General features: G+C 44.6%; 2 protein-coding genes across 2 annotated transcripts in view; both read right to left on the bottom strand.

Moving 5' to 3' along the window:
• Positions 1 to 708: 708 nt before the first annotated feature.
• On the bottom strand, positions 709 to 7507 carry PFDN5 (prefoldin subunit 5). The gene is made up of 6 exons (XM_060252205.1): positions 7396 to 7507; positions 4912 to 5014; positions 3392 to 3423; positions 1773 to 1847; positions 1239 to 1344; positions 709 to 1129 (listed from the first exon to the last, which is right to left on the bottom strand). Exons 1-6 carry the CDS (start codon positions 7465 to 7467, stop codon positions 1050 to 1052), a joined length of 468 nt encoding a protein of 155 aa, XP_060108188.1. The 5' UTR covers positions 7468 to 7507; the 3' UTR covers positions 709 to 1049.
• Positions 7508 to 10183: 2676 nt separating this feature from the next.
• The window catches only part of ESPL1 (extra spindle pole bodies like 1, separase), a 52040-nt gene continuing 47549 nt past the window's right edge, over positions 10184 to 14674 (bottom strand). The window contains exons 29-30 of the mRNA XM_060252189.1: positions 13111 to 13269; positions 10184 to 10745 (exon numbers count right to left, since the gene is read on the bottom strand). Coding sequence (XP_060108172.1) covers positions 10535 to 10745; positions 13111 to 13269 — 370 coding nt within the window. The 3' untranslated portion in view covers positions 10184 to 10534. The remainder of the gene's footprint in view (positions 10746 to 13110; positions 13270 to 14674) is intronic.

A 14674-nucleotide genomic window follows, 5' to 3' on the forward strand; every position in this document is an offset into this window, starting at 1 on the left:
CACCAGGAAAGCAGAATGGAGGTGTTCAGAAGTGGAGTGTGTGGATCAGAGGACCGAATCCTCCTCTCATTCCTTCACTGCTCTATGTATATTTCTTCCAGTACAATTCCAAGTCTAGAAGTGAGCCCACACAGTAAGATAATGCAAGAAGATGAGAGAGCAGGATATACTGAGGAAACCTCTGAAACCCAGTGCAAGAAAGCAACATCAGGAAGGCCTCTACCTCTATATCCTGTTGTTGGCCCTCCAGAGATGGCCATTATAAGAAAGAGGATGCTGGGCTAGATGGACCACTAGTCTAATCCAGCAAGGGGTCTTCTTATGTGGAAACAAACAGAAACTGACTTTCAAATATCATGCAGGGAGATAAATGGAAGAGCTGAAGTCTGTAAGCCACAGAATTTGGCTGCAGAAACTGATCTAGGCTCTGCTTTGGTATAGGTTAGGCTCTCTTGCAAACAGAGTACACTGAGGATGAAAGCTTAAGCACATTTCCTACAGCATGAGCCTCATTCTGTAAAGAACCTTAGGATCGTGATGCTAATTTGTCATTAAGACAGAGAGGATCTAGAGAGCAGTCCTCCATTCCATAGTGCTCTCTCCACTACATCTCGTGCAGCATGAGGTGGCTGCCCCCATAGCCCAATTCCTGATACTTTCCACTTTTCTAGAAAATCACCCAACGTACCAGTCAAGCCATGAATGTTATTTGGTCTGTAATACCCACTTGTTTATTTTGTACAATTCAATTTTCAAGTTTTCCCCAAGGGACTAAAAATAAAAAAACCACCCCACATTACAGCTGGAAACACAACACGCATCCAAAGAGCTACTTGAAAGCCAGCTGCATTGAACAGATGGGGTCTTGGTGAAGTTAACCCCGGAAAAGCTTTGAATACTAGAATTCCACTTGTGTTCAAGCAGCAAGCACCTCCCCACCCCCGTTCCCTCCTCTGCAGGGGTAGTTGGGAGTGCCGCTCCCTGAGGGGTTATGTCACAAAATGATGAACCCTAAAGTGCACGGGGGCACATGTGTGGCTTGGTGCTTGCTAGGCCTTTGTTGCTGTTGTCTGGGCAGCCCCCACTGCTGTGAGCTGCTGAATCTTCTGACTCATCATCTCCACCACAGCTGCAAAAGACAAAACAAGAGTCAATCAAGAGCTCTTTCCAGCTGCTGCTACAAGGCCCAGATGACAACATTGCCAGTTCTGAGTATTTCCCTGCTGTCGGGGCCCCACCTTGCTTCATTGCGTGTTTCTCCTGCAGCGCTGGTTGGATCTTCTCCATCTGTTTCGTCAGGAAATCGATCTTCCTCTTGAAGAAGTCTTTGGCATCTTCCACAGACTGCAAAGATCAAAGAAACCATGAAAACCAGAGGCAGCACTAAAACGGGGTTCCTAATTGAGGAATGCTGATCTAGAACCCACCATCCAGTAAAGCAGCATATTCATAATCTCAGCCATCCTTATGCTCCCCAAAACCTCTGACAACAAACTAGAAACGGTAGAGCATTAGGACAAAGGAGAACTGTCTCCAAGCTGAACCTCTTGGTACCTAGACAGTATGCATAGTTAAGAGGAGGCAGGGGGTAGTAGTATAAGTCTTTCATCCTCCTCCCTTCAAGAATACAGTTGCAGTTCAGCAGTGAGACCGCATCTCAAGTTCATGCAAAAACCGACTGAAGATCAGACTGTGACAGGCCATGACATTACACAAAGTTACATCATGCACTGCTGTCAGTTTCATGCAAAGCGGAAGCAAGAGTGTCTTACCTTTTCTACATAGTAACCAGTCCCCACATCTATTAGTACCTGACCAACGTCAGAGAGCTTTCCAGGGACATACATCTGTAAGGTGAGGGTTAAGGAAATGCACAAGAACCAGAGAGGCCAGATGGGAAGAGAAGAATTAAATGTCTGGATCAAGGACAAAGCACCTCACTGACTGCAGCTGATATATGGGAGGCCAGGCTCTCCGTTGGATGTGTATAATTAAACTCTGATGAAGCAAGAACACACATTTTAAAAAATAAGTATCACCCAAGGAATTCTGTAAAGTATTGTAGCAGATTTAAGTATTGTCAAGTTGTCCAATAATGCCTTACAAATACACTCAGAGAAGACTTCATGCAATCCGTGTCTCCTCCACTATGCACAGCACATTTAATGAAAGAAAAATGAAAAACACATTTCTTGCCCTGACAGTAAGAACACGTGAGGTGGTTTGCCACTGCCTTCCCCACTCATCTACACTTCCCCCCCAGCAAGCTGGGTACTCATTTTACCGACCTTGGAAGGATGGAAGGCTGAGTCAACCCTGAGCCGGTTACCTGAATCCAGCTTCCACCAGGATTGAACTCAGGTCGTGAGCAGAGCTTGGACTGCAATACTGCAGCTTACCACTCTGCACCACCGGGCTCTTGAGGTGTATCACAGGGATGAGCATTTCTGCGGTTCGGTTCATGGTTTGTGGCTGAAGCACAAACCCATACGAATGGGGAGGACAGTTTGCAAAATGACCTGGTTCATATCAGTTCATGAGCCATTTAAAGTTTAAACCCCTGATTTCTGCTCACCACTGCTTTTTGCAAAAGCCTTTTAAACCAAACAGCTGAGTGATGGGGAGGTTTGGTTTAAATGGCTGGGAGCTTTCTGCTCCCCAAGAAAAGTCTCTGCTTTCTTCACAAACCACCACACTGTATCAAAATTCATGGAAGTTCATGGCGGTTCTTCACTTTGCGAACATTGCTCCATGGACTGGCCAAAATGCATGATGGACTTCAGTTCACAAGCTGGTTTGTGCCCATCCCTATATGTGTGTGCCCTATGCAGACACTGACTCATCTGGGCTCCTGTCTACCAGATCACAACTCCTTGCAAAAGTTCTTCAATTTCTAGACCTCCCTTAAAAAAAAAAGCAGGGGGGTGGAATCACTCAAGTTACGTTTTAGCAGATCTGTGACATCCACCCTGAGTAAATCGTGTGGCAGGAGAAGGCAGAATTCTATGAGCAAGAGGAACAGGCAGTTCTTTGGAAACATCCCTTACGCACTGCTGTATCGCCAAAAATACTGCTCAGCAACTTTCTATTGTTTCCTCAATGCAAGTAGAGCTAAAGGGGTGCACCACAGCTGCCTAACCTTACCCTGTCTTAAAACCATAATTTTTAAAACCCTTTTTGGAACATCTGCCCCCCCCCCAACACAGACTTGAAGCAACGCAAACAGGACAAGGGTGAGCCTTGCAATGGTGTCTAACAAAGTCATCTCTCCAGGCTACATATCAACGGCAATATCAAATTGATGGAGAGGCCAGTGGCAGTGGAAAAAGTTCCACATGGATAAGTTTGCAGCTCTCTCTCTCATTGCACTGCCCCCTTGTGGCAAGGATACTGAACTGGAGAGTGGGACAAGCAGCTCTTTACCTGATGAGACAAAAAGAGAGGGCCTTATTATTGTTCATCAGTATCCCTTCCATTGTACATCATTATTCCTTACACACAAACCTTGGGTTGCCAGCAGTCTGTAGGGTAAATGTCTTGCCCCTTTAACAGAGTCTCAATGGGAAGTTATTTACTCCTTTTCCATTAAAATCTTCAACTACTCATTTCCACACATACACAGGGCAAATTCTAGCATGCTGGTTTCCCTTCTCCTGGTTACTGGAAACTCTGCACACAAACACACACCTTGCACAAAAAGTATTTTAAATGGCAATTGTTAAACTCACAGGGACTGGCACAGAGCTCCTTCTAGGTTTGTTTCATGGCACCACACATGGTGAATAAAACACTTTCAATCCACTTTGTAACAGGATTTTACTGTGTGAAACGGCAATATCCACATGCAAACAACTGCTAAAGTGCATTATTCAGCCTATGGTGAAAGCACTTCTAAAAACAGCAATCCTCAACCTTGTTAAGCCTGCAGGCACTTTTGGAAGTTGGAGAAAGGGTAGCTGGCACAATAGCAAAACACCTGCTGCCCAAGGCAGAAGGAAAAGCTAATCCTAATCCCTACATAGGTTTCTTAAATAAAGTTCCAATTTAAAGAAGAAAGGGGTCAAGGAAACTTTTAGGCAACAATATTATTGCTTCAGCTTACAGGGTTATTTATCCAGCTGAAATACACTGTGGTTGGTTGCTCTGTTTACCATCTGTGGTTGCTTGCTTTGGTTGCCATCTGCAAATCTTCATAGCATCAGGGACTCTGATAAGAAAATCCAGCGGAAGGCAATACTAAGGTGTTCACAAGCCAGTGTACAATAGATTTCACTTGGAGGGGGGTGTGCTTGTGTGGAGAGGCAAGTATTTCAGATGTGGAAGCTGCAAGGACAGAGGGTGATTACCAAGGATGTCAGGCTATGCTGGGGGTGGGGCAAAGGGGAGTGGACAGGATATTGCATGATGCATCCACATATCTGGCCAAAAACTTGGATGTGACATCAGCTGACACTCTAAAAATGAAAGTTTTCAGAGTGTTAGCTGATGCGCTGACATCACACCTGTGTGTTTGGCTGGACATGACATCAATGCACTGTGCAACGTCATTTCCATTCCCCCAATGTTCTCCCACTGGCTTGCAGGCGAGAGCAGGTGGGAGGGCCCAGGCAGCATCAGAATAGCCTCAAGAACAGGAAAAATGGCATTCCTGTTGACTGAGTGTGTCTCACTTCCCCCCTCTCCCAATTTAAAATTCTAGGATGCTGGATTCCCTTCTCCATATCCATTATTATACCTGTGCCAAGACCAAAAGAAGGCTAAGAAGTCACCCGTGAAAGATGCAATTCAAACATGTTCCTTAATAAATGTTGATATTTTTATGCTGTAACCTCCTTTGATTTACCCTTTTTAGAACACAAACACACACACAGTGAAGCTGTCCATATTAAATATTAAAAAGGTGTCACTTGCCTTCATTGCTTTTATTCAATACAGCCAGACAGTCCTTTGCTTCCACGTATTTTGTCTGCACCACCTTCAGCTGAGCAATGGATGAAGAAAGGAACTCCACTTCCTGTGGAAAGATGTCCAAAACCCACAGATTCAGCCTATAACACAGACTAGACATCAACCAGGAATTCTAAACCACTTGCCAGGTAACTTGATTGCTACCAGGGGGCACTACTCCACATGGACTACAGTAACTCTAACTTGATTTCATGAAAAAAACATTGACAGCTTTGTATGACTTCATAATCAGGTTGAGGAACTGCAAAGCAAAAAAACAGATGGAGCTATCAGGTTGCAAACAGCTACAGTTCAAAGATTTGTTTAGGCTTATATGTAGGGAGTTCTGAGTGAAATGGAATGATTCTAATAGAGTAGAATCTGCAGATGCCTTGCCTTCCTGTAGCATCACAAACCCAGCAAAGATCACAAAAGCAAAAAAACCAAACAAAAATCGAACTAGAAACATGCATGCATTTCTGGAAGGTCGTGGTGGTGCATGAAGTATTTAAATATGTGATACAGAAGAAATGAATTTCTACAGGACTAGAGCAGTTAGGCTCAGTGGCATGACTAAAACAAAAACTGCATGCATCAAAGTTGGGAGGGGGAGGCTAAATATTCACTTCTCTCCTCACGCTCACACACAACTTCTTTTTTAAAAAATCTTCCTTTGAGGAGAGACTCAGACCTTACAATGTAAGGAATGAAACCTACAAATGGAAAAATTCAACAGGCACAGATTCCTCCCACCGTAGAGAAACAGTGATGTCAAATTTCTTCTTGATAGATACAAGTGGGCAGCCATGTTGGTCTGAAGTAGTACAGAACTTCCTAACAGGTCAAAAGATGCCTTGCAGATCATGGCTAGAGCCTGTGTCTTTTTTTTGGGAGGGGGGGGGGTTACAGGAGATCATCTGATGACCAAAGATTTTATCTGGTTGACCACAGCTGGGCAGTCTGCCAAACTGCAAAAACTTTTTAGCAAAGTAGAAAACAGTCACCCCTGCTTCCTTTGACACAGGGCTACTCCTTGGTAATATAACATATGTCTTGTATACAGAAGGCCTCTGGTTCAATCCCTGGCATTACTCCTCGAAGGATTCCAGGTGTTGGGGAAAACCTTTCTCTGCTTTAGACCCTGCAGTGTTGCTACTGCAGAATACGCAATATTTAGCTATATGAACCAATAGCCCGAGGCAGGTTCTTAAGTCCTGTCCACATGTTACAATGAATGCACGTAACATGTTGCCTGTAGGCACATTCCTGTGTTTGTAAAGAAGACACACAGACAACATGTGTTCCCTTGACAAATGAAACCAGGTTAAATGTGGGATTTGCATCACAAGTTCAGCTAAGGGTGCCAGATGCCCCCTGGCAGGGAATGGTGGGGTAGGGTTGCCAGATCCAGATGGGGAAATTCCTGGAGATTTGAGGATGGAGCCTGAGGAGGACAGGGACCTCAGCAGGGTACACTGCCACAGAGCCCAACACTCCAAAGCATCCATTTTCTCCAGGGGAACTGATCTTCATAGTCTGGAGCTGAGCTCTAATTCCAGGGGACTGCCAGGTCCCACCTGGAGGCTGATATCCCTACCAGCTGTACATGAACTGAAGATAATAAAAAAATTAAAGAACACAAGAGAAGCCATGTTGGATCAGGCCAACCAGTCCAACACTCTGTGTCACACAGTGGCCAAAAAAAAACAGGCGCCATCAGGAGGTCCACCAGTGAGGCCAGGACACTAGAAGCCCTCCCACTGTTGCCCCCCTCCAAGCACCAAGAACCCAGAGCATCACTGCCCCAGACAGAGTGTTCCATCAATACACTGTGGCTAATAGCCACTGATGGACCTCTGCTTGCTCCATATGGTTATCCAACCCCCTCTTGAAGCTGTCTATGCTTGTAGCCGCCGCCGCCTCCTGTGGCAGTGAGTTCCACATGTTAATCACCCTTTGGGTGAAGAAGTACTTCCTTTTATCCATTCTAACCCGACTACGCAGCAATTTCTCGTATCTGTCTCCACGAGTTCTCGTATTGTGAGAAAGGGAGAAAAGTACTTCTTTCTCTATCCGGCATAATCTTGTAAGCCTCTATCATGTCACCCCGCAGTCGACGTTTCCCCAACGGGCACATAAAGAGAAACCTGCAGCACGCAGTTTTACATGAGTTCATCGTAACTTGTGAACGGGGCTTGAGTGGCATGAGGTTGTGTTCAGTCCCAGGCAGCAACCTCTTTGGGGAGGGAGGCTGATGCAGAATTCTCGACTCTTCCTTCGTGTTCAGTCCCCTCCTTCCCTTCCCTTGGAGTCTCCGAAAACCCCAGAAACTGCAGCTCAGCCCCCAAGACGTGAGTTAGCCAGGCTCCTCCATCCGCGGTGGCCGTTCACGCTCTCACGGGGCAAAGGAGGATGAAAGGCGAGCGCGTCGGTCTCTCTCTCTCTCACCTGGTCCAGCTGGCTCTTCAGCACCTCCAGCTGAGGCAGGGACAGCTCCGAGATGTTGACTTGCTGCGCCATCTTGGCTGAGCGAGGGGGCGGGGGGGAGGGAACGAACCCTCTCCGCCGCCCGCCTCAGAGCGCAGGGAACACCGGTGGCCTCTCTAGGCAGCGAAGTCTATGGTCGATCCGCCATTGTTACCGAGGTCGAGGCCCCGCCCACTTCCCTGTGTGGGGAGCGCACGCGCTCAAAGAGATAAAGAAGCAAACGTTGCAAACTGCTTCGTATGTTTGTTTGAGCTCAGCAGTCATTTGAATGCTTAGATCAGGTGGGCAGGCGTGTTGGTCTGAAGCAGTAGGACAAAGCAGGAGTCATCTTTAAGTTTTATTCAGAATGTAAGCTTTCGTGTGCATGCGCACTTCTTCAGACGGGGAATTTGAGTACTTAAACAGCAGCAAGGAACGGGAAGGGTTTTTGCTTTGGTGCCAGCGCTGTGAAATGATCGCGTCCCAGGCTGAGCGCAAATGCACAAATTGTTTTCCTATTTTTTATTTTTTGTTTGCTCTTTCCCGGGTTACAGATGCAGTCAGCTCCACTAATGCGTTCAGTTACCCGGTATTTTATGCAGGATCCAGACAAGAAACCTTAAGATCGGCCGCTGATTTTCCCTTTCCCCCTCCAGCTCTTAAAAATATATATATATAAATCTAGCCTGAGTTCTAGAGAACCCTTGCGTGCTGTCTTGTGGTATTCTAGGTGCTTGAAGAAAGTAGCTTCTCGGACATAATTTTTTTTTAATCTCAAAATTTTCTTTATTGAAAATTCAAACAGCTTACATAAAATCATAAAAGCTTCAAAATATGATATAACTTAAATTCCATACAGATAATAACACAAAAATTAAATCTAAGTTAAATAATTAGCAAAATGAACGCTTAAAAAGGTGATCACTTTTTCATTACTTATATTGAGGTGTTATAGCACATAACTGCACTTCATCAATGATCTTATCAATAGTAAAATAATTCCAAACTTTGAGATACCAAGCCTGAATATTGGGAGACTGCACATCTTTCCACTTACAAGTGATGACCGCTTTAGTTGCTGTAAGTAAATTCATTATAAGCCATCTTGTTTTGAGGCAGAACCAGATTCCCATAGATTTAGACGAATCAAACTTGGAGAAAATGGAATCTTGACACCTGTGATCATGAAAATTTCCTTAATCACCTGTTTCCAAAAAAAGGTAATCACAGGGCAGAACCAAGCATGAAAAAATATTGCCCTAGAACCACAACCTTTCCAACAAATGTGAGGGCAGGTCAGGGATTGAGTGCAAGAGTTGAGCAGGGGTTAGGTACCATCTAGAAATCACCTTATATGTTTGGAGCCTAATATTAAAAGGTGATGTATATACAGCAGTATTCCAAATATGACCCTATTGTACTTCAGATAGAGATACACCTAGATCCTTATGCCAAGCATTTTGATATTTATGAAAAGAAGGAATTTTCGGACATGTCAGCATATTATAAATTCTCTTGATTAATCCTTTGATAGGTGTTGCATCAAAATATATTTTTTTGAAATCAAAGTAATATATGTACAGGAAATACTAATTTGTGAGTATACCATAAATGTAACTGGAGGTGCTCAAAGCAAGGCAAAACCATAGAATGTTTTTTCTAATTGTTTTTTCCAGAACCCCCTTGTTACATCAGCAAACCTTATCATTCTGTCGCCAAGTTCAGTAAGCCGAAGTTTTCTTTGAGATTGTCCTCTTCCCCATCAGCTGATGAACGGATGCCCAGAGATTTATTAAAAGGGGTGGGGGGTAGCAGGGGTAATGAAGAGTCAGGTTGACAGGGAAGGTTATTCAGTATTGAATCGCCAAGAGCTGGACACGACTGAATATTTGACAATAGGGCTTTTTTTTTTTTAGAAAAAGTAGCGGGAACTCATTTGCATATTATGCCATACCCACTAACATCACCATTGTTTCACACAGGGCTTTTTTTGTAGAGAAAGCCCAGCAGGAACTCATTGACCTATTAGGCCACACACCCCTGACACCAAGCCAGCTGGAACTGCATTCTTGTTCAAAAAAAGCCCTGCTTGACAACAAATTCAGTTCATGAACTTGTTTTGTTCGCAAAGATTTTGAAGTCTTTTATCCAGGTCTAGATGGTAGAGGTAAAGTAAAAAGCGGGGGATGTAATTACAGATATTTAAGAGACTGCCTAATATTTGTTGTTCAGTCACACTTGTAAAAATATCTCCTGTCTTCCAAATGGCAAATTCTTCAAAAGCTGCCCTTGCTTTCTTACACCTACTTGGGTGTGGCTGCACTTGTTGCATTTCTACCCATGGAATAGCAATTATAGGCACCCTCACCCAAATATTTTCCTTTTCTTTGGAAACTCTGAAGGCATCGTTGAAAAAGTTAGATGAGGGTGCCATGTTTTGGGCAGGATCCTGCCCAGCAGACAGAGGATTCCTGTGTTCTGAAGGGGCTCATGATAAAAAACTCAACGCAGATGCAGTAGTGAGTGGGATTCATCTGTTCAATGTCTAAGGTATGGCACCAAACTGGGAATGTTTACTCCAGTGCCGAGATGTGTGTCCTTCCAAGGCTGGAGAAGCTGAGACCCACAGTGCCCTGGACATTTGTATGTTGGACTAAAGGGAAGATTTAAAGACATAATAAAATCTGGGTAAGCTAGCCAAGAGAATGCAGCTCTTATATGGAAACTTAGTTTATGCTCCAAGACCAAAACTGTTAAAGAAATCCACAAGTTAAAAATTAATAACTTTTATGTTTATTTAGATTATTAAACATTAATACACAAAACAGATTTTAACAGATTCAATAATTTATTATATTATCTCTGGGAATGCAGTTCATATGCTGTACAAATGTTGTGCGTTCCAAGAACAGCGGGGGTTGGGTTAAAAACACTTCCCCTGTAAAAGGGTAACACAGGCCTTCCATGGAAGACAGAACACGGCAGTAATGGATGAGAGGAGGCATCAGTTTGCAGAAGCCAAACATTTCTCCTCTTTCCAGCAGCTATTTGCAATTTTAAAGGCACTTTTAAACCCAAGGATGTTGCATTCGTGTCCATCATAAAACCAAGTCCTGTGCTCTTATGTTTTCTTCTGCAGAGAGACTGGCAAGCCATAGGCTACAGGAGCAGCTCCAATCATATATCTGAGTTTAGGAGCTTGGCGGGACTGTATGACATAGTGGAGCAGAGGCGCTCCAGACCCTGCCTTGAGCCAATTCTTCAGAAGTGCCGCCATGTAGCGATCGATGTCTCGGTCTGTCACATCCCAGAGGTTTCCCAGAGCTAGGGGACTGGAAGACAAGGTGAAGAGAGACATAAAGGTAGTCACCAAGAAGTCACTTTTAATAAGTCCTGGATGTAGCAGTGGTTGTTCTAACATTGTATGAGGTTTCCTGAATCTTGTTTGTCTGGAGAGAACTACATAATACTTCTGCAACCTGGCTCCCCTTTTTGTCGGGATATTTGAGAAAGTGATTTTTCCTTTGGAGACTGTGCAAATCACCCAATCACATTTTTGCATGAGACGAATTCTCATTGAAAGCCCATCTCTGGCTGTGCTGTGAGCCAAGGATAGGCATCTTGTTTTCAGAGTCGAACATAAGGTGAGATACCTTCCCCATAAAAAATGAAAGGGGCCAAAAGGCCATCAAACTCAGACCTTTACTGTAGTCCCTTCCCCACCAGCCCCTTCCTGTCTTTGTGCAAGCTATGACCAGATTTACTGCAGGAAAAGTGCTTGCAAGGCTAGATGAATTTGTACCAGCTAGTCAGGCTATGCCCACATACTGGTCACTAGCTGATCATACCTGGCAAGAATTCCTGGAGAAAATCAGGTAGCTGAGCTTGGGGAAACTAGTTGTGAGTTTATTATGCCTCTGTGTAAGAAGTGGGGTCCCTTTCACCTGTTGCTCAGCTGAAAGCGGTACAGACAAAATATATGGAAGCAAAATACTGTTCTGACTGTCCTGAATAAAAACAGTGAAGGCCAGTGACAATTTTAAATCTAAAAGTGGATGGGCCTGGGTGTATGCATGTGTTCCCAAAAGAGAAAATCAAAATGGGTTACAGTAATGAGAATGTAAAACAAGCAGCCAAGTTTAATAGTGACAATATAGGAATGAGTGGAAGTCCTTTAGTCTTTTTGCATGGGAGGCATCATACACTATAACAGGAGCGGCCAAACTTGCTTAACGTAAAAGCCACTTAGAATAAATGTCAGATGTTTGAGAGACATGAGACATGAACATCAGATGTTTCAGAGAAAGGAAGGAAGGAAAATAGATGGGAGAGGGAGAGGTGGAAAGAGCAACTTTAACTTTAAATGCATTCTCCAAGCCACCTGCTGGCTTGGCTTAGAGCAAGGGTCCCCAACCCCCGAGCCGGGGACTGGTACCAGGCCGTGGGCTGTTTGAAACGGGCCGCACAGCCTCATCGCCCCCCCCCCACAGTCTCCTCCCCCCGCCCCCGCAGTGCCTTTCTTCCCCCTGTTTTCACCATTTTAAGGCCGGGGAAGGGAAGGAGGTAAAGGCAGTGTCCCTCGCTGCTGCTGTGGCAGTTTTCCCGCCCATCAGCTGATAGGCGGGGATCAGCCAGGGAGCCGCTTCATGACCCCTTCTCTGACCTTAAAATGGTGAAAACCGAATGGGGGGAGGCTGCACAGGGGGGCGAAGGAGGAAACACCATGGGGGGCGGCCGAATTGGGTGCTCCCACCCTGCTGGCCCTGGGGCCGTGTTTGGGGACCACTGGCTTACAGAAGTGATTTAAAAAGATAAATGCCTTCTCCAAGTCAGCTGGCAGGGTGGTGGGGGCTTCAAGAGCCACACAATATGTGTGAAAGAGCCACAGTTCAGCCACCCTTGCACTATGTTTTGAGTTCTTCTTACTTAGATCAGCACATTCCAAAGCTGGGATACTTGGGGCAGAGTTTTTAGCTGAGGCTGGGTTAAAAACATTTCCCCAAGGCACATTTCTTACACTCAGAAAGGATACAGGTAGGGTACTAGGGGGCAGGCATCTTCCTTGCCATAATGGCACATTCAGATTTGCAGCACTCTTTCCTCCACTTCTCCCAGTTCTATCGGTACATCCGCATTCCCTTTTGTGGAACCAGTTACCAGAAGAGGTCAGGGCCCTGCGGGACTTTGGGCAGTTCCGCAGGGCCTGTAAGACAGCCCTCTTCCGGTTGGCTTATAACTGACCAGCATTGAAATACATTGAAATATTCTGAAGGAAGATTGTAAGATAGCACACTGACATTGATCGATTGATATTTTAGTTGTTTTAATTATGTAAATTATTATGTATTTTAATTCTTAAATTCTATTGTTAGAACCTCTATGTTGTAAGCCGCCCTGAGCCCGCCTCGGTGGGGTAGGGCGGGATATAAATAAAATAAAATTAAAATGGAATGAAATTTGTAAGGGATCCCTCTGTGCATATACGGATCAGTTTGTATCAGTGGTGCACAGGACCTCCCCGCTTTAAAGAGGCCAGGAGAAGGGAACCATCCCACGTGGTGGGGGTATTTAATGTCTCAAGGGACTCGAGCCCCTCTTGTGGATCACCAGTTAGGGAACCTCCAGTTAGAGGTCAGTGGATCATACTAATCCGAAGTCCTCGAGACACAGCCAATGGAGTTACTGCAGCTCACTCACCACCCTGCCAAGATGAACTTGAGGATGATGCCGGTTCCTTCCAAGTTGCCCTGCACCGCCAGAGCGGCGCTACTGCAGCCGAAGAGCAGAGCCACAGCCCTGCAGTCCACCTTCAGGATGGAGTCCATGAAACGGGCACCTGCACCATGCCCAGCATAGCTACACAGTGAGGGGGGGAAAGGATTGTGATAAAAAATTAAAAAACCAAAAATGCAGCATCAAGGTTGCGCTTCCTCATTAGGAACTAGAAACTTCAAATCGGAGACAGTCAAGTTCCTGTGGAGAGACTTCCAGCCAGCCCACCATGACCAGCTTCACCCATAAAGTTACCATTAACAGCCAAAGGAACAAGGCCTGTAGGAACTAACCCCAAACACATGCCTCTCAGGAAAAAAATCAGTCAGCGTGGTACTACGGTTAGACTGCAGAATTCTGGGAGTCACAGGTGTGATTCTCTACTGTGCCATACACTTGCTGGGTGATCTTGGGCCAGTCACACAGATACACACAGCCTAACCTACCTGGGACTTATGCACGGCTTCTAATCTGAGTCAGTGCACACACAAAAAAATAGTAAAGCTAATAAACTCATAGAACATTTTTAGAGTCGAGTTTCCTTTTAAAAAGGCCAAGGAGGCATTTTAGGAGCCATGTGAAAGTGATCCCTTGCCCCACCCACCAGGAGGTGGTCAGGAGAAACTATTTCCCTCCAAGCTAGATCACCCTGTGTTGCCAAAGCAATGACGTACAGCTTGAAATTTTATACCAGTTGTTTCTATAAGCTTTAAACTTGATTTATTCAGCAAAAATTGTGTTTAGGATATACTAGATGCTACATCATAAGCAGCAGAAGCCTACATTAATAAAAGTTGATTTTTTAGTAAAAGATTAAGTACAGTGTCTTCCTGTTGGCACTGTAACGCACAGGTCACCTCCCTTTGAACATATGCTTTGGGCAAGTCCAGTCATTCAGTCTTTCAGGGAAGATGTTTATTACTCATCTCTCAATTTTGTATTAGAACATTCACTGATCTGAGGACACTTATGTATTTTTAAACTATTTGCTTGTCTCCTGGAGACTAGCTGACAAAGAAAACAGACCTTCTGTACTCTTACTAATGCTAAAAGACTTATATTACAACACTGTAGAGAGAAATACCCGCTTCCCATAACCAAATGAAACTGATAAACTTTCAACTGTATCAACATTTGAATGTATGACAAAAAGACGACAGTTGAGCATGGGCTTAGCCTTATTTTCAGATATTTGGAAACCTTTCATAGGTGCTTATCTGTAGACTTGCTATCGTTCTTATATTTTTTAAAAGTTCTTTTTGTTTGGGGTTTGCAATTAAAAAAGATTCAAAATTAAATTAGAAAAATGAAGGGCAGCCCATGAATGTAATGGGTAGAGAGTGCAAGACTAGGATCTGGGAGCAGGGGTGGAATTCTAGCAGGAGCTCCTTTGCATAGTAAGCCACACCCCCGGATATAGCCAGTCCTCCAAGAGCTTACAAGTCTTTTCTGTAAGCTCTTGGAGAATTGGCTACATCAGGGGTGTGTG

Source organism: Heteronotia binoei, chromosome 13 (assembly GCF_032191835.1).
Source record: "Heteronotia binoei isolate CCM8104 ecotype False Entrance Well chromosome 13, APGP_CSIRO_Hbin_v1, whole genome shotgun sequence".
Taxonomy (NCBI): Eukaryota; Metazoa; Chordata; class Lepidosauria; order Squamata; family Gekkonidae; genus Heteronotia; species Heteronotia binoei.